Here is a 24369-nt window from a genome sequence, read left to right as displayed (position 1 = left end):
CCCAGCAGGAAACACAAAATCAACAAGCATGTCATCAAGTTCAGAAAGTTCTATAAATAGCATAAGCGTTACATCTAGTAAAGTGGGTCAAACCACGCTTCAGACTAGTTCTGATGTTCCATATACAGACTCGACACAGTTCCCTATGCAACATCCTACTCAAATGTTGCCTAGCAACCAAATTCCTATAGCAACGACTGACCCAGTTTCAGCAACTAGTACTGAAGTTCAAGGTCAAGCCTCACAATCAATACAATCAGGGAATATGCAAAGTAGCCTGTCAAGTGTAAGTGATACAACTCAAATGGCGCAAGATTCAAAATCTTTGATCCCTACAAAATCAAGTGTTGACGAATCACCTGCAGCGGATAAAAATGATTCTGTGCTAGTTTCCTCGGTGGATGATAATTCTAAAAGTTCTTCTGGAGATATTAATACTTCTAAGGATGGAGTAACAAATTCTCAATCGGATAGTGTTAGTTCTACAGACATTGTAGCACCCTCAACAAGTAAAGCGGATATATTACCGTCAAAGTCCGAGTCATCCGTGGTGATGACTGGAGTGGTTTATAGTACAAACAAACCGACAACTTTCTCATCAGCAGCACAAGGATTAGATACAATGTCCCTAAAGACCACAGAGGCTGTTACCCCACCCACTGGTAAACCGATGGTACCTGAGGCATCAGGAAATTCTACTATACTTGGAGGTAAAATCATTTTATCAATCTGCCTGTTCCTATCTTACAAACCTAGTGGGGTGGTGGGGTATGGGGATGATTAGGTCACATTGCCACTAATAAGGTCATATAAGAACAGATTTGCACCTATGCATTATTTCAGACATATATTCAATTTTTTTTCCAATTAAGAAAAAATTATTTAAGACTGTTTACTATCCTCTGTTGATTGACAAATTGACAGTAAATGTTGGTTTTTGATAATGGTTAGTACTAGTTTCAAAACAAAAAAGTAATTGATACTTTTAATAAAACATGTAAATTGTTTTCAAATACTTCAATTTCAGTATGACTGAAAAAAGTAAAACTTGTACATATTAGGAGACATTCATGTACAAGCCAGTCCATACATGATACATACCTATACAATTAGCTGGATGTACATAGGCCTATTTACTTTTGAAAGGTCAAAGGTCAAAGTTACTTAAACTTGTAATATCAAAACATTAAACTGCCCATTATATCAAAGAGCATTTACTGAGAAGCTGCAAACATTGTATGTAGATACACCTTAATGAGTTCTCTCAATTTAGGTCAAAAGCTTAAAGGTCAAGGACATTATATCCCATTAACCCTATATTTATCTTTGAGAAATGAACCCTTTCCATCATGTTGATGCTGGTGAATTAAAATGTGTACAAAACAATAAATTATTCAGTTTCTTTGTCTAAAATCAAATGTAGGATTCTGTTATTAAATTTTCATAAATTATTTTTATTCAATGTTAAAATTTCTCATTGTTTTGTCATTGTGTTATATATATTTGTTCACAGGTGGATTATCAGACAATATTATATACATTGGTGTTCCACTATGTGGATTGGGTATACTTATACTCCTGATTCTGTGCATAGTTTGTATACGGAGGAAAAAGTCTAAGGCAAAGGTAAGTTTATATGAAAGTAACAAATTATATCACATTCAACGCTTCTTTCTTCATGTAGCTTACTAATAATTGTTAAATGCTCTAAATCCTGTGTTTAAATAATATATAAACACATTGTTGCCTATTATGAAGAAGAAAAAAATGTAGGGTTAATATGCCTTTAAAGATCCCAAAGTTATCTTCTGTTTGTCAAGAACACAAGAATCAGGTCTGTCATGGCCAATTCTGTCCTTGAAATGCCATAAAACGGGTTCTCGTAAAGATCTTAACTTTATTTTCAATAAAAGCCTCTTGTAGAAACCTAAGAGAGTAAATTATATTAAAGACAGTTATATGTCTGAGATGATTATTGAAAAAAATGACAGATTCACAGACACGACCATAACTAATAACATCAAAAATGTTAAGACAACATTCAAATAAACGTTTGGTCTTTTTCTCTATTTCCCCTAGCATTTTCTCTATTGATGTTGTTTTTCTTGAAAGCAGAAAAATGTCTGCCTGTATAAAATGCTCCTGACTCAGCAGTTATGGTGAAATATTCCGAGATTGCATGGTGCGTCTAGATTGCACAATAATGTGAATTACTTGTGAAATATGCAATGCTTTCCCAATACAAGAATGCTGGCTGGAAGCATTTTTTCATTGATTAGGTTATTTGATTAAAGGACAATATTCTGTCATTTTACTCATTAAGTGTGACAGGCTGACATGCTTTTACACAGTAGTTTTAAATACAATTCAAATATCGTGTGATTTCTTTCCTGTTGAATTAACAGTGAACAAATAGCATTTATAAGTTATTTTTAAGCTCTTATCATGGCAAATATCTTAAATGCAATGATTGATCTGGACCAACATATTCATGAATTTTAGGGAGAGTTTCAAAATACTGACTAAATAAGTCAGTTACGGTCAAAGGTCAAGGTCGCAGGGGCCTTGACATCAAAAAGCTTTTCCGCCCAATAACTTAAGATTCCTATGACCCACAGTCTTCATTTTTGGCATGAGGATAGTCGTGATAAGTAGATGACCCCTATCGATTTTGAGGTCACTAGGTCAAAGGTCAAGGTCACAGGGGCCTTGACATCAAAAAGCTTTTCCGCCCAATAACTTAAGATTCCTATGACCCACAGTCTTCATATTTGGCATGGAGGTTAGTCGTGATTAGTAGATGACCCCTATTGATTTTGAGGTCACCGGGTCAAAGGTCAAGGTCACAGGGGCCTTGACTTCAAAAAGCTTGTCCGCCCAATAACTTAAGATTCCTATGACCCACAGTCTTCATATTTGGCATGGAGGTTAGTCGTGATTAGTAGATGACCCCTATCGATTTTGAGGTCACCAGGCCAAAGGTCAAGGCCACAGGGGCCTTGACTTCAAAAAGCTTGTCCGCCCAATAACTTAAGATTCCTTTGACCCACAGTCTTCATATTTGGCATGGAGGTTAGTCATGATTAGTAGATGACCCCTATTGATTTTGAGGTCAAAGGTCAAGGTCACAGGGGCCTTGACTTCAAAAAGCTTGTCCGCCCAATAACTTAAGGTTCCTATGACCCACAGTCTTCATATTTGGCATGGAGGTTAGTCGTGATTAGTAAATGATCCGTATTTATTTTGAGGTCACTGGGTCAAAGGTCAAGGTCACAGGGACCTTGTCAAAAGAAAGCTTTCCCCTTCAATTGCTTCAGAATGCCTGTCCAGAGTGTATTGATTTTGACATTTTCACATTTGAAGCATGTAGAATACATAAATTAGCAATGCACTGGCTTAGTAACCTCAGATTTGGCAGGGAGGTTGTCCTTGAGTTCTAAATGGCCACTGTTGATTCTGACAAAGTGGTATGCGGGGGTATTCACGCCATGATAGTGGCAGTTCTAGTTTATTTTGCAATAAGTATCCCTATTTTTGTTTCGGTGAATATATTTTGTTCATTGGAATTGACATCCTGTTTGTAGAAGCAGAACAGTGATTTGATGGCATTAAGCAAATTAGAAATACTGTTCAGATATGTTTAGTTATAATACCCTTGGCATGACATGTTTTATGGTCTTACAACTTTTGCAAATCAATAAGATAATAATTAAGACAGTACATTGATCAATTTCCTATATTTTTAGCTCGACTATTCGATAAGAATAAGTAGAGCTATTGCAGTCACCCGAGCGTCGGCGTCGGCTTAACCACTTATGTTAAAGTTTTTGTAATAGTTCAAATATTTTCAAAGTCCATTGACATATGGCTTTGAAACTTTGCACACTTGTTCACCATCATGACCCCAACCTGTAGACAGGAGGAGGTAACTCTATCAAGCATTTTGACAGAATTATGCCCCTTTTTCGACTTAGAATTTACGTTAAAGTTTTTGTAATAGTTCAAATATTTTCAAAGTCCATAGACATATGGCTTTGAAACTTTGCACACTTGTTCACCATCATGACCCCAACCTGTAGACAGGAGGAGGTAACTCTATCAAGCATTTTGACAGAATTATGCCCCTTTTTCGACTTAGAATTTACGTTAAAGTTTTTGTAATAGTTCAAATATTTTCAAAGTCCATTGACATATGGCTTTGAAACTTTGCACACTTGTTCACCATCATGACCCCAACCTGTAAACAGGAGGAGGTTACTGTATCAAGCATTTTTTTTACTATCAAGCACTAAGAATAGTCGAGCGTTGCTGTCCTACCGACAGCTCTTGTTTCATTTTGCTCAGACTCATTTAGTTTCAAGGTCAAGCTTGCTTAAATGACTTATAATGGTACATTGAAGGTGGGCTCCTAATATCCAATGTGCCTCTGACCAAATTTATTATTGTGCAAGTAATTTACATAACTTAACATTTTTGTTCTAATAGAGAAAGGGTTATGTATAAAGAATGTTTTGAATATCTTATTTTACAATGTAAATACTAGTAATGCTTTAATGCACTTAGTCTAGAAGTGTTTTTCTTTTCTTTTTATTAGTGTTGTTTGTTGCTTACAGAATGTTAGTGATTCTACTCAGGTTCCTGTTCATGTCTGAAATCATGTATGGAAGGGCATCTAAGGTTTTCCTCCACCAGTAAAGTAGCCATAATGAATTTAAAAGAATTTGATGCAGGATGAGTAGAATAATGTTGCCTGCACATCGGATTTAGAAGCTACTTGTCCTGCAGGACGAGTGACTCTGAAATTATTTTTCGATGCCTGACTATTGGTTTATTATATAATTAAAAATAGCAAAGTTCAGCATTGTTCAAACGCTTTAAGCTTTCTTTCAAAATTGAAATAAATGTGATTAGTTATTTTTAGGCTCAGAAATGTAGAATATCAAGAAGATAATAGTCATTCATCTTCCACAGATAAAGAAAATAAAAGAAATAAAAAAATTAACACACATACCAAGGTATGGTGGTTGTAATAAAACTGCTAGCAGGTGACTAAAAGCCTCAATGGTACAGTACTATCAGAAATCTACCAAGAAAACTGAAAGTTATCTTTGCTTAACAAACAACAGGTTTTTGGCCTGATGTTTCTAAAAGATTACACAAACATTTCCCCCTCCCAGAGTACTCTTCAGATTAGAAATTAATTTTGGTCATTGGCTGCCTCGGATAACAAATTTACCATCATTTCAGTTGATATAGAATTTTATTATCAAACAAATAGCTAATTCGATATCTTTTAATCTTATTTTATTAATGATAGATTTATAATGCTTAAGAAATGTGAAAGTGTTTGAAGAATAATTCCAAAGTTTGAAACATTATAGTCTGGATGTTGTTATCTTATTTGTAACCAAGTCAAAATATACATTGAATAATTTTCTTATGTCGGAACTTGGTGAGATTTCACTTCATTCAGCATTGGAGTTTATTTTATGTTTGAGACTGGAAGTGAATTGACATATGGTGGCACTGACAATATTTAATTAACAGGAAGTGCCATAGTGAGTAATAAGTCACTGAGTGCATTTTTGTGGTTTTATTTCAGTGAAGATTCAAATGAATATTAATTGTAAGGAAATTCAGGGCTGTATTCTTGTATGTGATATTAACCAAAGATGAGCATAATCGTAGTTAGTAATTTTTATTGTGACATTTACTTGTCAAAGGAAGTGTCTTTGTGACAATTTTAAATATGAAAGGCAATTGATGCTGTCACATATGTAAATACAGAGGATGCATATGCAAATGTTTGGACATATATGTCACTTAAATTAATAACAGATCTATGCAAGTGCTTTCTGTAACATAATTGATACAATGATCAAAGTATAGGGCTTAAACTCTAAAATATTGAGTTCAGAAGTCTACACCACTAGGCTACCACTCCCTTTGATAAATATATGAGCCGTGTCATAACAAAACCAACATAATGGGTTTGCGACCAGCATGGATCCAGACCAGCCTGCGCATCCGCGCAGTCTGATCAGGATCCATGCTGTTCGCTATCAGTTTCTCTACGTGTTAAAGGGTTGGTAAGCGAACAGCATGGATCCTGATCAGACTGTGCGGATGCGCAGCCTGGTCTGGATCCATGCTGGTTGCAAACCCATTGTGTTGGTTTTGTCGTGACGCGGCTCATTTAATGATTTTGATTACTTTCAGGGGTCACCAGCTAAGAATCGTGTGCAGGACTTATGGGTAAATAATTCTAGACAAGATATTCCGCTTACATCAAGGAACGCGCTTCCTGAACAAAACAGTGGTGAGGCTGCTCTACAAGATGATATAGGTATACGTCATAAAAATGTCCTCCCTCCATTCTAAATATAGATTTTCTTAAATTATTTGATTGCTATGCAATTTTTGTTTTTATTTTGTTTTTTCTTCTATTCTTTATTTTGAATATCGAATCCTACCCTTTGCATGTTTATTTGAATATTGGTACTTGTTAAATGTAGTAAGTATTGTAAATAGGTACCTAACTTTGCATTTTGTGCATGACATGGACAGGGGTAACACATGGTTGTTGTTGTTTTCTTTTTCAAAACTATGCTATTGTCTACTGATCAAAGGTCAAAAATAACGATGAAAACTTTTCTTTTACTTCAGAAGGTACCAAAGGTGTTTTAAGTACATAGACTTTTCCTTAGCTAAATAGGACCCGAAGAGATATTAATGTTTCAGTGAAGAAATATTGTTACTTATAAATGAAGGACACATGTAAGGCTGTCAATTTTAGAAGAAGAAAAATGTTTCATTGTACTAGATTTTTAATGGATTTCTTAATATCAAAGTGGTTGAGCTCTAAGACACATTAATGTTTTTAGTGAGGTCAAGCCCTATCATGGGCAAGCCGTTGTTTCCTTGAACAAGAAACTTTACACTCATTGTTGGTTCCATCAACATATTCGAGAGTGTGTCTTTATGTTTTAAGCTACCTACACAATCAAACTAAAATAAATTCAGTATTAATCACTTGATTTCAGGGAATATTCTTGGTGTAAATGCATGTTGGAACAGGGTTTTAATTACCTTTTCTCTTTGTCAATAAATAATCTTTATGTACATCACAGACAGAGATAAGTAAACACATTAAAAAACTTCTTAAAATATCAGAATAAACACAATTCTTGAAACAGAGGGCTGTTTGATATCAAATTTGAGGTCAGTATTGTCCAATTAGAGTTTCAAATTTGTCAAATATGAAAAATGTCTTCCTTCCAATTGCTAAGTTTATTTAATAGATTTGTCTTATTTTGAAGTTTGATATCAAAGTACTAAAAGTTAGTTTGGAGTCCTGTAAGACTGCATGGAAGCAGCCATCAGAATGGAGTTTGGAAGAGAGGGGTCTGCAAAGTTAATATTATACACTATTTATAGTTACACCTAAAACACATTTTATTCAAAAGCTAACTAGTTTTGTCAATTACACAATTTACTTTTACTGAAATTATTTCTAGAATAAATATCTCTAGTTAAATGAAATAACATGTAACATCAGATGGTATAAAATGTCTTGTGTGATGTGATTGTAAGATTACTTCCCATTAAAATGTCTGGGCATTCCCTGAAATATGCAGATTTGGAGTCCAGTTAATTGATAACTATTTTAGCTCACCTGAACTGTAAATAGTAGTTTTTTTGCACATTGTTTGTTAGGCATTCTGTTGAAAAGTACGTTTCTTCATTCTGTTGGATATTGAAATCAAGAATCATAACAGTTTGATAAAAAAACATGTCTTTCCAGGTTCATACCTTTATTGTAATACATGTACTATGTAAACATAACGTAATCAAGATGTAACATCTACAATGTTTATATCTACAGATATAAATATCTGTAGATGTCTCATGCCTAAGAGCCCTAATATACATGTATCTTGACAATTGTCACACAGACACTATATTTTCATACTAAGTCTCTCAAGCTTGACTGGTGGAGGAATACCTCAGATCCCCTTTCTTACATAATGTCAGGTTTTAATCTCAAAACAACAGTGTTAAGAGACAATTTTAAATCTTATCTGGAAAGCTTTTGCTGTCAGTAAACTATTGAGCCTGGTCCAACCCCTCTCTACCAAACAGTCTTACCGGACTCAATTCTGATGGCTGCTAACTTTTAGTACTTTGATATTTATAATAAATTATTTGCATTTACAACAGACGGTTCCAACCTGAAAATAAGACAAATCTATTACATAAACATAGCAATTGGTAGGAAGAAATTTTAAAATCCTAGCAAATGGTCTTTTCCCCAGACATGTTACTCAGGTTAGCGGTTTAGTACCATTAAGGGCTCTTTTGTTTGGAATATATGCTATGTTTTGAGAATTGAAGTGGAAAAAGAGAGTCACTGCAAAAAACTTGCATATGTTTTGAGGTATTAGACAACTACTGGGTAATTTTCTACCAGCTGGGTTATAAATTATTTCATGTGCACGATATTTAGGGAGAAACCAAATCATAAAACTGGCACAGAGCAAGAAATAAACATAACAAAAAGTATAAAAATAATGTAAATATACATGCTTAGTTCTTTTGATGAAAATTTCCGGACTATTAAAGGATTGTTGCATTGTGATGTAAGAGCATTTTTGGTGTTGTTCTTTGTTTATATCTTTCTACTCTGTGCATGTTATTTTTTATTTATTGCATATATAATTGCATATATTGTATGATTTACTTTTTGTCAAGAAGTTAGATGGCATTGCCTTGTTAGATTTAAAAAAAATAAATTGTATTACTGTTTTCAGGTTAGCGTTTGAGAATAAAGTTACATTATTTTAGTTTTCAGACTTTAAGATTTCTTTATGTAGCTATACCCTTTATTTTAATGCATATGTAATTCAAATAACATTGGCAATATAAGACTTTACTTTTGTCAAACAGCTGTATTATGTCCGACTCGCTTGATCGGGTGGTGGGGGATTCTAGTCGGGTCCAACCTTGGAGGTGTGGGTAGGAAGGTTACCCGGTAGTTCGAGAGGATAAATGTGACTTGACTTTTTCAAAACACTCCGATTGTGCATACAAACATTTGTATTCAAAAATGAAATTCAGAAATCAGTAGGAACTTCTATTTTTAATGCAATGCCATTTTTCTCTGTCTTTGCATATTGTACTTTCATTTATATGTACTTTAGTTAGCCTAGTAGTTAGCATACTTTGCATGTGTTTTTCTTTTTTGTTCTTATTGTTTAGCAAAGTGGAGATCAGGTGAAACACATAATGGTGTAAGGAAAAGAAAGGGTAAAAACAAGACGCACATAGTGGACCAGAAAAATGCTGGTTTGACTGAAACGGAGGAAGGTAATGTGGTGTATACCATATTTTCTAATAAATGCCCCTTTGGACGTTGCATTTACCAAAAATAAATTTGCCTTTTTTTTGTCAAGGGGAGTGAAAAGGGGTGGGGGCAATTTTAGGGTATATATTATGGTACCATATTTCCCTTTTATGTATCTTGGGCAAGCTGTAACAATCATGCTTCATCTCACGTATCACATTATCGCTTGAATGTCATAACTCAAATATACAATGATGATGTCATTAATGATGTCATTCATTATGGAATAAAATAATTAAAAAAAGCGTCAGATTTAAGTACCACAAAAGTTTAAAAACCATTCATGGAATGCAACACTTTTATTAAACAAAATCAGTTAAGATTATCAATTTATAATCAAAGGACTTTAGACAGCATTAATTGTATTACAAGGGTAGGTCTGTCCTTGTTCCAGCTAGAAATTTTAAACCATTTGGACATAAAATATAATTTGGATTGTTTTTATGCTTGTGTCAGCATACATATCTATATTATTTGATTACTTAGTGGATATTTGTGTTTTTTTCACAATTTTGGAGATATTTTCATGAAGTATAATATTTTTAAGTTCCCCTAATATGAAATACATATGTGTTATATTCAATGATTTCAGATTAATTAATAAAGGATCATATGTATATCCCACTGGTATGTTAGCATTAGGCTAGCCTCTCCCTGCCACCACCCTCATTTCTCCAACCTCACTTATAGAACTCTTTAGTTGAAACCTCACAATTTTTACCTTTACGGTAGTTGAAGCTTTTGTTAGATGTTGATCAAATTAATTATCACATTTTTATTTCCAAATAACTTTTAAGCCTGCACCTGCTTCACCTGACAGTTATATTTTGATATATTTTATATATATATTTTATTTATATAATTATCAGGATATCCAAAAAGTCCCAATTTTTGTAATTTTTTAATATATTTATTGCTGTTTCACTATTGGGACATACATTTAAGTCTGATTTTTGTAAATTTTAGATATCTATTGCTGTTTAACTATCCAAATATAAGTTTAAGCACTATATTTGATTGTATGTGTTTAATATGTACTGCTCTTTAAGTATTTGAGACATTGTTTAAACTCTATTTTTTGTATATTTTTAATATATATACTACTGTTTAACTGTTTAAACATAGGTTTAAGCCAAAAACTGACCTTAAAACCCTAACACAGGTCATATTTTAAATGTTTTCGGACTAGTGCAAATTAAAACAGGCCTTTGCCAACATTTTAAGAGACTTGCCATCTTGCAGGTCAGTTCAGTCTGACCAGGCTCTTATACAGATACCTGCTCAATTTTAAGTACTTTTATAATGAATTCCCTTTAACTTTTTAATGGACTGTTCCAAATTAGAAGCAGGGCAAGTCCATTCAACAAACTTGGTAGGGTTAGGGTTAATTTGTCCATAATGACTCAAGACAAACACAAAATTTATTTATATTCAAAATATGAAAACATATTATTCCACAAACAATGCATAGATTTTTATTATGTATTTTATTTCTATATTTGCTGCGGATGGTGTTTTCAATTTAAGCTTGCCAAGTTATTTTATCATTTTGCTACATTAAGATACTTTATGACTAGATCAAAAGATTAAAAACAAAAGTGAAAAACTATTTTCAAAAGATATATGGATAAAATAAGTACTTAGTGCTTCAAGATTTTCCCAGCAATGTTTTCGGCTTATCTTTGATAAAGTGCATGGGAGAATCAGAAATAGCATGTGAATTTACTGCAAGAAACAGCTTGTAAGCATCTGTTATGAAATACGTTTGCATGAAGAATGTATGTTTTATGGGGCCATATTTTGAAAATAGAATGTCTAATGCATGACGTGGTCCTTTTTCACTTTTCAGATCAAGATATGCAGTGATTTTATGTTGTGATGCTTTTATTTATTAAAAGTCCTTGAAAAAAAGAGATTTTATTGCAAGGTTTATTGATAAATTTTAAACTTTAGCCTCTGGATGAAAATAATTGGTATGCCAGGTTATTTTTAGCTGATATTCAGTCATGTCAAATTTATTCCAGATGTGGAAATTACTTTTGAAGTTTATTTATAAGCAGTGAAATATTACATATAATTATCATGCTACTTTTAAATATATGACAAAGGATAGACCCTTGAATAATGACCTTAGTTCTCAGAACTTAATAGATTGCTTAAATAAAGGCCTTAATAGTCATAGCCTAGTATTCTTTACTAAGATAGAGTCTGTTACACAGCACACTAGTCATTGCTTAGATAGAGTCTTTTACACAGCACATTATTCAATAAGATAGAGTCGTGTACACAGTTTATTAATTCATTGCTTAGAGTCCTTTACATAGCACATTATTCAATGCCTAGATAATAAGAGTCCTTTACACAGTTTATTATTCATTGCTTAGATAAGTCCATTACACAGTTTATTATTCATTGCTTAGATAGAGTCCTTTACACAGCACATTATTCAATGCCTAGATAATAAGAGTCTTTTACACAGTTTATTATTCATTGCTTAGATAGAGTCCTTTACACAGCACATTATCAAATGCCTAGATAATAAGAGTCCTTTACACAGTTTATTATTCATTGCTTAGATAGAGTCCTTTACACAACACATTATTCAATGCCTAGATAATAAGAGTCCTTTACACAACAAATTATTCATTGCTTAGATAAGTCCATTACACAGCAAATTATTCATTGCTTAGATAAGTCCTTTACACAGTTTATTATTCATTGCTTAGATAGAGTCCTTTACACAGCACATTATTCAATGCCTAGATAATAGGAGTCTTTTACACAGTTTATTATTCATTGCTTAGATAGAGTCCTTTACACAGCACATTATTCAATGCCTAGATAAAAAGAGTCCTTTACACAACAAATTATTCATTGCTTAGATAGAGTCATTTACACAGCACATTTCTCATCGCTTAGATGGAGTCCTTTAAACAGCACATTATTCATTTACATAGGACATTATATAATACCTAGATTGAGTCCTTTACATGTTAGAGTATTCATTGATTAGATAGAGACCTTCACACAGTACATTATTCATTGCTTAGATAGAGTCTTTTACATGCCACATTATTCATTGCTTAGATAGAGTCCTTTACATGCCACATTATTCATTGCTTAGATAGAGTCCTTTACACAGCATATTATTCATTGCTTAGCAGAGTCTTTTACATAGCACATTATTCATCGCTTAGATATTGAACCTTATTCACAACACCTTAGTAATTGCATTTATAGAGGATCTTATTATAGGAGTGATATAGTCATTTAATAATAGGAGAAACTTATCTAGGGCACAATATTCTTGTATTGTGAAGAACATCTAATCTTATAAAAAGTGAACTTTATTCCTCTATCTTTCATTTGGTCAGTTAAAGTATAGAAATTTATATAGTTCTGTAATTGTTCAAGCTATAATTTGCCACTATTTAAAGATGTTTGAATTAACACTTTAGTAATTTAGCCTGTTAGCAGTAACTGCAACTAGTGCAGATTAAGATCCAGGTCTGTACACCAGTACTGTCTGATCATGGTTTGCACTGTTCATATCTATTCAGTCAGTACATATTTTGAAATTTTCCATTAAATTATGAATGATCATGTCCATATTGATACAATGGGCAGGTTACACTTTGGGATGGATATTCCAATCTGAACTGTGACCATTATTGAGAATACTAAAACTTGAATATTCTAACATATAGAACATATGTTATAAAAATTATACACTTCATATGAGATCTTTAATGTAAGAAAAGAACAGTTTATTCATCTGCTAATGTCATTATTGCAGATTTTACTTGTGTATTATTTGATATACATCTTATTTATCAATGTGAATAAACAGGTAACTGTCTGCCTGAAAGATTTTATATCAGAAATGGTCTGTTTATTTTGTAATTTACGAGAAAAAAAATTATTTGGTAAAATTTTACAAGTGGTGTAACAGTTAAATATTTGTTGTTATATATAGGATGTACAACATATGAGGCTGTGTTTGACTATAAAGGGGAACTGAGCACGCATTTACAACTGAAACAAGGTGACCTAGTTAGAGTACACAGAAAAGAGGCTGCTGGTTGGTGGAGAGGAACCGCTGGGGACCAGACTGGCTGGTTCCCTAGCAACTATGTTCAGGCGGCACCACCAGGTATACAACAACTCTTTCTTTTTAGATTAACGAACCAATATTATATGCAAGAAATGATTTAATGATCTATAAAAATATATTTATTGACCAACTTAATTTTAAGTGTCTTGATGATTGAAGAAAGTTTTTTTGGCAAACAAAATGTGAACATTGAATTGTTTGGTTGAAAAAATAATCATTGATTTCCATCATTATTATTTAGGTTTTGTCAGTAAAAACATTTCTGTTTCAACAGTTGTCTCCCTTCATGTATGTTGATAGAAAATCACAAACTATGAAAAGATATTAATGTTAGGACATAAATTCTGGTACAAAACAAAAGGTTGTATGATGTTTACGACTGTGTGTGCCTGAAAATAAAGCAAAGCTTTCAGGTGGTTCTTTTTATGCCACCGCAGCATCTGCGATGCGGTGGCATATAGCGATTCACCTGTATGTATGTGTGTGTGTGTGTGCGTGCGTGTGTTTGTTTGTTTGGGTGTGTGTGTGTTATATAGATTATATAGTGAACTTAAAAAATCTTCTTGGGAAAAACCGCTAGTCCAATTTCAACCAAACTTGGCAGGATTGATCCTTGGGTGAAGGGCTTCCAAAGTTGTTCAAAGAATTTCATTCCATGCAGAAATCTGGTTGCCATGGCAACCAAAAGGAATTATAAGAATAAATTTAAAAATCTTCTTGTAAAGATCCAAAAGGCCTAGAGCTTAGATATTTTGCATAAGGCATTGTCTGGTAGACCTCTACCAAGATTGTTCAAATTATAGCCCTGGGGTCAAAATTGGCCCCGCCCCGGGGGTCATTGATTTTCACTATATATACATATAGTAAAAACATAAAATACCTTCCTGTAAAGACCCTAAAGGCCTAGAGCTTAGATTTCTTGCATTGGGGCATTGTCTGGTAGAAATCTACCAAGATTGTTCAAATTATAGCCCTGGGGTCAAAATCGGCCCTGTCCCGGGGGTCATTGATTTTCACTATATGTACATATAGTAAAAACTTAAAATCCTTCTCGTAAAGACCAAAAAGGCCTAGAGCTTAGATATTTTGCATAAGGCATTGTCTGGAAGACCTCTACCTAAATTGTTCAAATTATAGTCCTGGGGTCAAAATCAGCCCCGCCCCGCAGGTCATTAGTTTTCCTTATATGTATATAGTAAAAACTTTAAAAAAAATTTCCTCTAGCAATTGACAAAATTAATGCTAAAGGTTAGATAATTTGCATGATACATTGTGAAGTGAACTTCTAGCAAGATTGTTCAAATTATAGCCCTGGGGTGAAAATTGCCCCCGCCCCGGGGTCATTAATTTTCAATATATACATATAGTAAAAAATAAAAAAATCTTATTAGGTACAAGGCCTAGAGCTTTAATATTTGTTTAATGATATCATCTATAGGTACTCTACCAAAGTTGTTCAAATTTTGCCTCTAGTGTCAAAATTAGCACCGCACCGGGGGTCATAGGTTTTCCTTATATGTATTTAGTAAAAACTTTAAAAAATCATCTTTTCTAAATTTACAAAGGCTAGAAATAAGATATTTTTCATGAAACATAATGTAGTGAACCTCTAGCAAGATTATAGCCCTGGGGTCAAAATTGGCCTGGCCCCACCCCCAGGGGTCATTGATTTTCACTATGTACATATAGTAAAAAAATAAAAAATCTTCTTGTCTGAAGGTACAAGGCTTAGAGCTTTGATATTTGGTATACAATATCATCTATAGGTCCTCTACTAAAGTTGTTTTAATTATGCCCCTAGTGTTAAAATTGCCCTGCCCCAGAGGCGATAGTTTTCCTTATATGTATAAAGTAAAAACTTGAAAAATCTTCTTCTCTGAATTGAAAAATCTTCTTCTCTGAATTGACAAAGGCTAGAGGTTAAATATATATGGCATGAGACTTTGTGAAGTGAACCTTTACCAAGATTGTTCAAATTATAGCCCTGGGGTCAAAATTGGTCCCGCCCCGGGGGTCATTGATTTTCATTATGTACATATAGTAAAAAAAATAATATTTTTGTCTGAAGGTACAAGGCATAGAGCTTTGATGTTTGCTATATAATATCATCTATAGGTGCTCTACCAAAGTTGTTCAAATTTTTCCCCTGGTATCAAAATTGGCCCTGCCCGGGGGCAGTGATTCTCATTATGTACACATAGTAAAAACAGAAAAAAAACAAATGTTTTCTGAATGGGAGAAAGCTACAACTTAGATATTTGACTTGAAATGTTGTTTGGTGGACTGTATCAAGATTGTTTTGAATTAAATCCTTTGGTCCAAAATGTTGCCTTGCCCAAGGGGACAGTGACCTACTTTCTTGTCCTTTGATGTACAGCAATGGAATTTTGACCATGTGCACAGTTTTAGTTGTAAAATTGAACTTTGATATCAGGTGACTTAGATTTTGATGATGTGACCTACTTTCTTGTCCTTTGATGTACAGCTATGAAATTTGAACCATGTGCACAGATTAAGATGTAAAGTGAACTTTGATTTCAGCTGACCTAGATTTTTACAAAGTGTCTTACTGTGTTGTCCTTTGATGTAGTCATGAAATTTAGGCTGTGTGAAATATGACCTTCACCACCAAATTCACTAGACTCAAGTGCATTGATATATTCCTACTCTGATCTTTTATTGAGTTAACAACAGATTTAACCACTAATCGGATATTAAGAATTAGATAGGTCAGGGATCTATGCATTATGACAATCTTCAAAATTGTATAGAAACAAAAAAAAACTGTTCCTACACTAATATTTAGTGTTGTATTAATGCGGTGGCATAGCATTTTTCTCAAATGCAATCTTGTATCAGTTTGAATTGAAAACTGTTTCAACCTGATAAATAGCATTGATAAATGATTCTGTGTGAATTATGTTATGAAACTCACTTATTTTTCACGTTTTCAGACAATTTTAAAACAGAGAATGAGGTTGAGATGCACGACGACTCGTATGTTTCATCCTTCATGGTGAAGAGGTCAGAAGAGCCCAATCAGAGACAGTCTTGCCTATTAAATGAACTTAATCAGAGAAAATCTTATCTTGTTAATGAACCCAATCACAGAAAATCTGCCCCAACGGAGGAAGAAATTCAAGCTGAGCCTATTTACTGCAAGATACAGCCAAAGGTACTTAGACTAACCTTAGCTTCCAAACATTTGCTTATATTTAGTCTGTCACTGCATAAGAATGATTCTCAATCACTTTTGTAGTTTCATTGGTTTTATTTGGTGGGTGTTGAGAGGGTGCAGGTATTTTGTTTGAATATACCTTAAAGTTACTATTAGCTTAACCTTTACCTTACCCTCTTTGATCTGCTATGTGCCTTTGTTGCCAGTATAGAGCCAGGTCAGTTTGACCATAATTGATAATAGACAGTTCCAGATATTGACAAGTTTAGATCTTCTTCCGTTTGATCTAATTGCATAGCATTTAAAGCACTAACTGCATTGGAGAAAAATCTTTATCTTGCTGATTTTCTTAGATTGAATAGTTCTGCTTCAACATTTCAAAGTGTCCTTTTACAATTTTGGGTAAATAAAGATAAATTTTTTTAATAAGTCAACATGAAAATTTTTAATTAGTTAGCCAACATGAAAGAGCTTGTACAGATTTCACGAATGTCCAGGCTAACTGGGCTGTATACAAGTGGCAAATGTTATTAACCAACATGTTAAGGAATAGTGAAGATATACCAATAAAAAAAGTGGACTTTTTGCTAGTACTGGAGAAAAATAGTTATCACCTTAGTGCAGTAGTCATTTTATGTTTTAACTCCTTCACTCCGTGCAACCAGTTTGACTAAAATCAGCCAGCATGTCTGTGCCCTATGATCATGGTCTTCACTGTTTGGTATTTTGTCATTACATACATGTATCTTGAAATATTCCCTAAAAGCAATGAATGGTCTTGTCCATTTTGAAAGATTGACTAGTCCATTTAAGATATACATGTATAAAGGGGTCAGGGTTGATTTTTCAATACTATGCCTATCTATACAAATTATAAGGCCTAATGTGTTATTATAAATTTTTATAATATATACATGTAATTTGTTCATTCATGCATAAACTTTTATCATTTCAGGACAAGAGAAAGTCGGGTGTAGACAGGAGCAATAGCACCACGCCTACAAAGTCAGATATAATATCCTCGATTAAAGATACTTCATTAGGTAAAAACTTTCATGGTCTAAAATACAGCTACAATTCCTGGAAAGATATATTGTCTCCTTATTTTATGCTCTCCGAAGGGTGAGCATATAGTTGCTGCTTTGTCCGTCCGTCCGGTTGTCCCCACTACCGAATAGGGATAGGGGGCCATCTAACTGTAAACAGAACAAAAAAGAGAACAATCGAGTTCATTCCGTAATAAAAAGTAAGGGGCCATTGGCCCTCTATTAAACAGAGGAAAATAACAAAAGAAATGGCCCCTTATTCCATTTTGGCCGTCCGTCTGGTTGTCCGTCCCTACAAACCCAGAGGTACTTGTGTGTCTTGGAGAACAATGGGTAACAGTAAATTCTCTTTGATCCTATTCATTCGGTATTTACTTGTGTGTCTTTTTTTAGGCCTTGTGTGTCTAAAAATGGCTAAAAAAATCAAAGGAAAGTCACATAAGTATCATTTCACAAGTACGTCGGTCTGTTTTTCTTGTCCGGGACATAACTCTGCATCAACAAAAGGTATCAACATGAAACTTTGTAGGTAGATAGATCTCATTGGGAAGATGTGCAGTGCAAAAGAAACATAACTCTACTTTGCCTAATTTTGGAGTTATTGCCCTTTGTTCATTCCAACATTTTGAACTTTGTCTGGGACTAGAAGTGATATCAACATAAAACTTTGTAGGTAGATGTATCTCATTTGGTAGAAGTGTGGTGCAAAAGAGCCAAAACTGTGACTTGTCTAATTTTGGAGTTATTGCCCTTTGTTCATATTTACATTTTGAACTTTGTCCGGGACATAACTGACACTATAAGAGATATGAACAAGAAACTTTGTACGTAGATAGATACATGTATCATTGGGTAGATGAGCAGTGCAAAGAACAATGACTCTGTCTTACCTAAGTTTGGAATTATTGCACTTTGGACTTTGTCCGGGACATAACTCTGACACTACAAGAGGTATACTTTTCTGTGTCGGAAACCTTTCTGTGTGATTGTACATATATATTGTGTATATGACTGGCCGGTCCTTCTGAATGTTAGTATAACATTTATATTTCTCCTTCAAATAAATAAATGTCTCACTTTATCGAGTTAAAATAGAGTCATAGATAGCATAGAAATGACTTCTTTGAAACTTTTAAAATACAAATTTAGCCCTCTTTTTGTGACAAACTTTGAATGGTTCCCGTTTTCATTTGCTAAACTTTTCGATTTTGAATGTAAGAAATAATAAAATGATTTTGGTATGTCTCAAGTGAGGCCAATCTGCACATACTGTTAGTTGCTTAATTTTCCTCCTTTTTTCAGATTTGAAATTCCTTACAATAACAATTGACAGTTTTAGAATTTAAATCAAAGCATTATTAGAACTAAAGTTCGGAAGGCGTTAATAAAGAAGTTTTTGTGTATAATTTACTCATATTGGCATGTAAGAAAAAAGTGCTTAGTTTTTCATAATAATACATGTATATAACAATGTCTTTAACAAGAATTTTATGTATTTTTAGATGAAGACACACATTATGTCGCCCTGTACCCGTTTGTTGCACGTGTAGACACAGAGCTTACTATAAACAAAGGGGACATAATCCTGTGTAAAGAGTGTGGCGATCAAAATGGTTGGATGAGAGGTATAAATGACAGTACAAAGCTTGAAGGATGGGTACCAGCTACATATGTTAAAAAGGTGAGATTTTGTGAGCTAAAAAAGACATGAGTGGTACCAGCTATGTATGTTAAAAAGGTGAAATTTATTAGCTAAAGTGATGGGTACCAGATACATATGTTAAAAAGGAGAGATTTTTATGAGCTCAAAAGATGAGTGGTACCAGCTACATATGTTAAAAAGGTGAAATTTATAAGCTAAAGTGATGGGTACCAGATACATACATGTATGTTAAAAAGGAGAGATTCTTATGAGCTCAAAAGATGAGTGGTACCAGCTACATATGTTAAAAAGGTGAAATTTATTAGCTAAAGTGAAGGGTACCAGATACATATGTTAAAAAGGTGTGATTTTATAAACATAAACATGTCCACTGCCAAGTTTTCATGTGGATGTAAGATATTTAAAGTACAGAAGAAATGTATTGTTAAAAGATTACCAAGAAATGATAAAACATCAAATTGAAGTTTCATAGATATCATTATTACAACAGTTATTCATGTTATCTATAGGACAGAATTGTGAAATAAATTAGAAAAAAACATAAATCACACATTTTAATAATGATTATTCATTTATGATGAGATATGTCTTTGAAGGCCAATTGACAAATTGATTTTCTTTCATTTTTCCATCTTTTACTTGAATTCAATTACTTTTGGTTACTTTAAAAGGTTGGTAAAGTTGAAAAAGTTGAGAAACCTAAGTTGGACCTAGATCCGTCAAGTTACAAGCAGCTAGAAGTGAATGTGGACATGGATGAGCGACAGGATCTGGTTGGTATAGTACATAAAGCTATACATACATTCTCCGCGGAGAAAGCTGGTGACCTGGAGTTTGATACTGGCGATCATATCACAGTGTTTCAGGTAAATATTGAAATACAAGAAGTTTATGAAGAAAATATTTTATTTTGATCGTGTACGAAGCTTTAAGATTAAAAAAAACACACTAGAATCTGTTCCTTTAACCAACTAGTAAAACTCATTGATTGTAAAGTTTCTTGCCCAAAAACAGCTTGCCTCTGACCTGGTTTGAACCAATGGGGCCAGCAATCCTTAGATTCAAAAATCCATGGTGGAGTCCCTTTAACGAAAACTAATACTGACGTTCTGTTCAAATTGTTACATGACAGTTTTTTGCCAGTTTTTTGCTGACATTATTTCTACCCCTATAAGGGCAATTATTGCTAGATGCTTCTCATTTTGAAATAAATTCAATTGAAATAATAGGAAAACAGTTGATATTATTCAATTATCAGAGACACACTATATTCCCATGTGTGGAAAATGATCTCACTCATCATTATGCTGTATTAATGTTATTTTTTAAACAGTGTGACATTTAAGATGTCATCAAACATTGTAATTATATGATGCCTGACTGCCATGTTGTTTGAGCAAACTGGTGACAAACATTTGCCTTTGCAAACTGACAGTAAAGGAATTAAATACCCATTTCCTATAATGTAATTGTTCAATCTGACTAAAAGTTCAGATCAACCTATTTCTGTTATGTAGATCTGATTATGACCATATATCTTTCGCCTTCCTTATAATTAAGATTTCTAGAGAAAGCTATTTTTAGCCATCCAAACAAACTGGTATTTACATAGGCATTAAAAAAAAGTATCAAAATACTGTTGTCTGTGGAAGTTAAACAAATTGTTGATTTTTGTTAGAAAAAAACAACCGCCTCCGTGGTTGAGGGTTTAGAGTCGATGACTTCTAATCCAGTTACCCCTCTGGCGTGGGTTCAATCCCCGGGAGATGCTTTGGTAGTTTAGCACGGAGGAAGGTAGTCTAGTACTGGTGTACCTCTCCAGGAACCATGGTTAGGAAACTACCCGCCTATATGACTGAAATACTGTTGGGAAAAGGCGTAAAATGAAACAAACAAACAAACAGTTAGAAAAAAATGTTTGATGTTATTTTTAATAAAATAACTTGAAATAATAAGAATCAATTTGTTTGCAAGATTGTTTCTCCAGTTTACCTGTCGGCTATATGGACAGCGGCAAGTTTGTTCTGTCAATTTTTGACAATTTCCTAATCAGTATTGGTTTTCCCAGGGTTTAAACGCTTTCAAAATTATGAAAGCTTGCCGATGATTGGCTATGTGAAAGATCCCCAGAAATAACTTCTTAATTGGTCACTGTTAGATCTAAAAGCGGAGCGTTATTTACAGCTAATTTTAATCAGATTGCGAAATTGTTCAATGCAAGGTTTAAATATTTAAAAGCCCTTTCACTTGTAAATATCAAATCTTTATGACATAATCAACATAACTTAATTTGTTCCTGAGGTTTAGAGCTAAAGATATTCAATTACCTTTCATGAAATACTAGAGTTAACCACATCATAAAATGTTTCATTAATAGTTTATGGCCATTACTTTATTATCAGGTAATTGGGAAATAGTTATATGTTTATGTTGTCTAAAGGAAGAACACCCCTAATGGGCACTATTAGGAACTGTAAAAATCGGTAACATAGGACAGTTATATGCCTTAAATGTCACTTGTATGCAAAATTTAAAGAAAATTTACCGTGTGGTTTATGATATGGACATTTTTCTGAACTAAAACTTTGCTATTAAAAGGGCTTTTTTCAGAAATGGACGAACTCTAAATAATCCATATTATCATCATTATGAAAAATGTATTCCTATTGCTCATTGTTAAGAAACAAATAATGACATTCAGGTAAAAAATTAATCCAGCAAAATGATTGTTTCGAAACGAAATGTTTTTAATATGTATAAAAATGTAACCCTACCCCACCCACTTTAAACACTTATTTGACCATTTCCCTATTTACCGGGTAGTTTTTTTTTATTAAACTTGGAAAATAATTCAATTTTGGTATCATATTTGCCATTAAAATTGGCATTTTTTAGCAAATAAATACCTACAATAATTATTAAATGAAAATGAAACACTTTTTTCTTCCATTAGGGATCTGAGAGATTCATAAAAAGTGTTAAAAAGAAAAAAAAGAAAGAAAAAAAAGTTGCCCCTTCTGGGGTTTGAACCCACTCCACCCCCTTTCATTTTTTCAATCCACTCCCCTTTTTTAAAACCCTTTCAAAGGGGAAAGTTTAGGGGCATGGGGGGTGTACTCCCTTTTAAATGAATAAAAGTTATAATAAAATTGATCCATCCATTTTTTTTTTAAAAATTTAATTTCAAAATCACTTTTTTTTCACGCACCTTTTTAAAAAAAAAATCCTTTCCCCCAAATATTTCGCAGTTTTCATGAATTTCCCAAAGGGCGGGGTCGAATTTTAAAAATTTTTGATGGGGGGGGTTTTTTTGTGCTCTCCATTTCCTGAGTGTGTTTGTTGGTTTGTATGTTGTTTGGATTTTAAGTCTCACCAACAGTGTAAAGAACATATAGAAACTTTCTAGCTTTACTGTTGGAGGAAGACCTTAGGTGCCTCTCTCTGCATTATTTTAGGCACAAGCTGGCACCCCCTGTGTAGAATTACCAACATTCCGTAAAGATAGCTGGATAGATCCCTCAGATGAAAGAATCCAGAGAATACAAAGTCCTTGATGGAATTCGAACCATGCAAGTTATTTGAAGTTGGTGTCTTGAACCACTCGGCTCAATACAAATTGTAATAATCTCACTCTAACATGATGACATGTGGTGAATTTTATTTGTAAAATAATACTTTCAATATATTCTGTTAGGAACTTTGGTTTATGCTTAAATAATTTACCTTTACTTTATGTTTCAGGTACTAGAAAATGGCTGGTGGTTAGGATGTAAAGATAAAACTGTTGGCTGGTTCCCAGGAACATTTGTAGAGGTACTTTTCTGATGTTAAATTGTTATTTTGTTTTAAGCTTTATTTCAAAAGTTATTTTAACAGCCAGTCTGAACATGGCATGCAGTTTTCTTGGGTTTTTTTACCAACAAATATATAAAAAAAATACATTTATCTATGTTGGCAGGCCAACAGGTGGAAGAGCTAGCTTAAATAGTTCTTCTTAGCCCAACTCCTATATCAATCTTTTACAAAACTATTTTTTTAACACCAATTGGTCTACAGCAATCTATTAGGGTTTTGTGATTTGATTACTTTTGGCAACATTATTACTCTTTATTTTATTTTTTAACAAATGTTATATTGGCAGAAAATCTGAAAAATAGGTCATTTGTTCTTTATTATATTCTAATGAATTTTCCATATTTTGTTCTCAGATTATTTAAATGAGAAATTTCTGTTAAACCTGATATGATAAGTTTGCTAAATAACCTTGATAATATTCCAATTTAATTTTTCTTACAGATGATAGACCAACCTTCAGCAAGTCCGTCTCCATCCCCAGCAAGTTCCAACCAATCACCCTCACAGAGCCCAGTACCAAGTGAAGACAGTCAGCCATTGTTGAATGACGTTCCAAAAAATCTACAACAATCGGACGTTAAACCAGCAACTCAGTCAAAACTGAAACCTGTTCGTAAAGCCCCAGCTCCGCCCACACCAAAATCACCGAAATCATCGGAACCTCATGAAACTGATACAAATGTACCTCAAGTTGAAAAGAAACCAGAATCAAAGTTACCAACCCCAGGAGGCTCGAGACTTCCGAAAATGTCTCGTCCAAAAGTTGCTCCTCCTTTACCCCCCACCAAACATTCTACAGATCTTCATGATCCCCTGTATGACGTTATTGACAAACCTGATCATAAAAATGATGTGAATACTAACATATCTGACAAACATGTGCCAAATAATAATGATAGTAATATTGTTAAACAAAATGGACCAACTTCAGATGGATTATATGAGTTGATTAAACCACCAGAGAATGGTCCAAACTGTGTAAGCACACCAAAAAAAAAGGAAAAAATCAAACCACCTGTACCTAAAAGATTTATCAAACCAAAGTTAGTGACTGTACCAAAGGCTGAGGTACAAATGCAAATAAAGAGACTCTAACCAAAGGTTTAGTTA

The 24369-nt window shown here is 33.6% G+C and overlaps 1 protein-coding gene across 2 annotated transcripts; it reads left to right on the top strand.

Annotated features, from left to right (window-relative positions):
- On the top strand, nt 1–24369 carry LOC132750268 (uncharacterized). 2 transcript variants are annotated; one of them, XM_060740212.1, is made up of 11 exons: nt 1–710; nt 1514–1626; nt 6220–6346; nt 9259–9366; nt 13380–13556; nt 16472–16692; nt 17651–17738; nt 19244–19422; nt 20076–20270; nt 23146–23217; nt 23701–24369. In XM_060740212.1, the coding sequence occupies exons 1-11, from the start codon at nt 29–31 to the stop codon at nt 24352–24354; spliced, it is 2616 nt and encodes an 871-aa protein (XP_060596195.1). In that variant the 5' UTR covers nt 1–28; the 3' UTR covers nt 24355–24369. The 2 variants fall into 2 exon arrangements, with proteins under 2 accessions (XP_060596195.1, XP_060596196.1); XM_060740213.1 differs by lacking the exon at nt 9259–9366.

Source organism: Ruditapes philippinarum, unplaced genomic scaffold (genome assembly GCF_026571515.1).
Source record: "Ruditapes philippinarum isolate M1 unplaced genomic scaffold, ASM2657151v2 ctg1202_1_1_1_1, whole genome shotgun sequence".
Classification (NCBI taxonomy): domain Eukaryota; kingdom Metazoa; phylum Mollusca; class Bivalvia; order Venerida; family Veneridae; genus Ruditapes; species Ruditapes philippinarum.
Note: the sequence above shows the minus strand (reverse complement) of the source record. Positions and strands in the feature narration are given on the sequence as shown.

What these genes read in the sequence shown, in the direction of transcription:
- LOC132750268 (XM_060740212.1), top strand. Translation starts at nt 29, where the DNA reads ATGTCATCAAGTTCAGAAAGTTCTATAAATAGCATAAGCGTTACATCT. An exon ending in TTTGACTGAAACGGAGGAAG is followed by an intron (nt 9,367 to 13,379) that starts GTAATGTGGTGT and finishes TGTTATATATAG; the next exon opens with GATGTACAACATATGAGGCT. An exon ending in TGTTCAGGCGGCACCACCAG is followed by an intron (nt 13,557 to 16,471) that starts GTATACAACAAC and finishes TCACGTTTTCAG; the next exon opens with ACAATTTTAAAACAGAGAAT.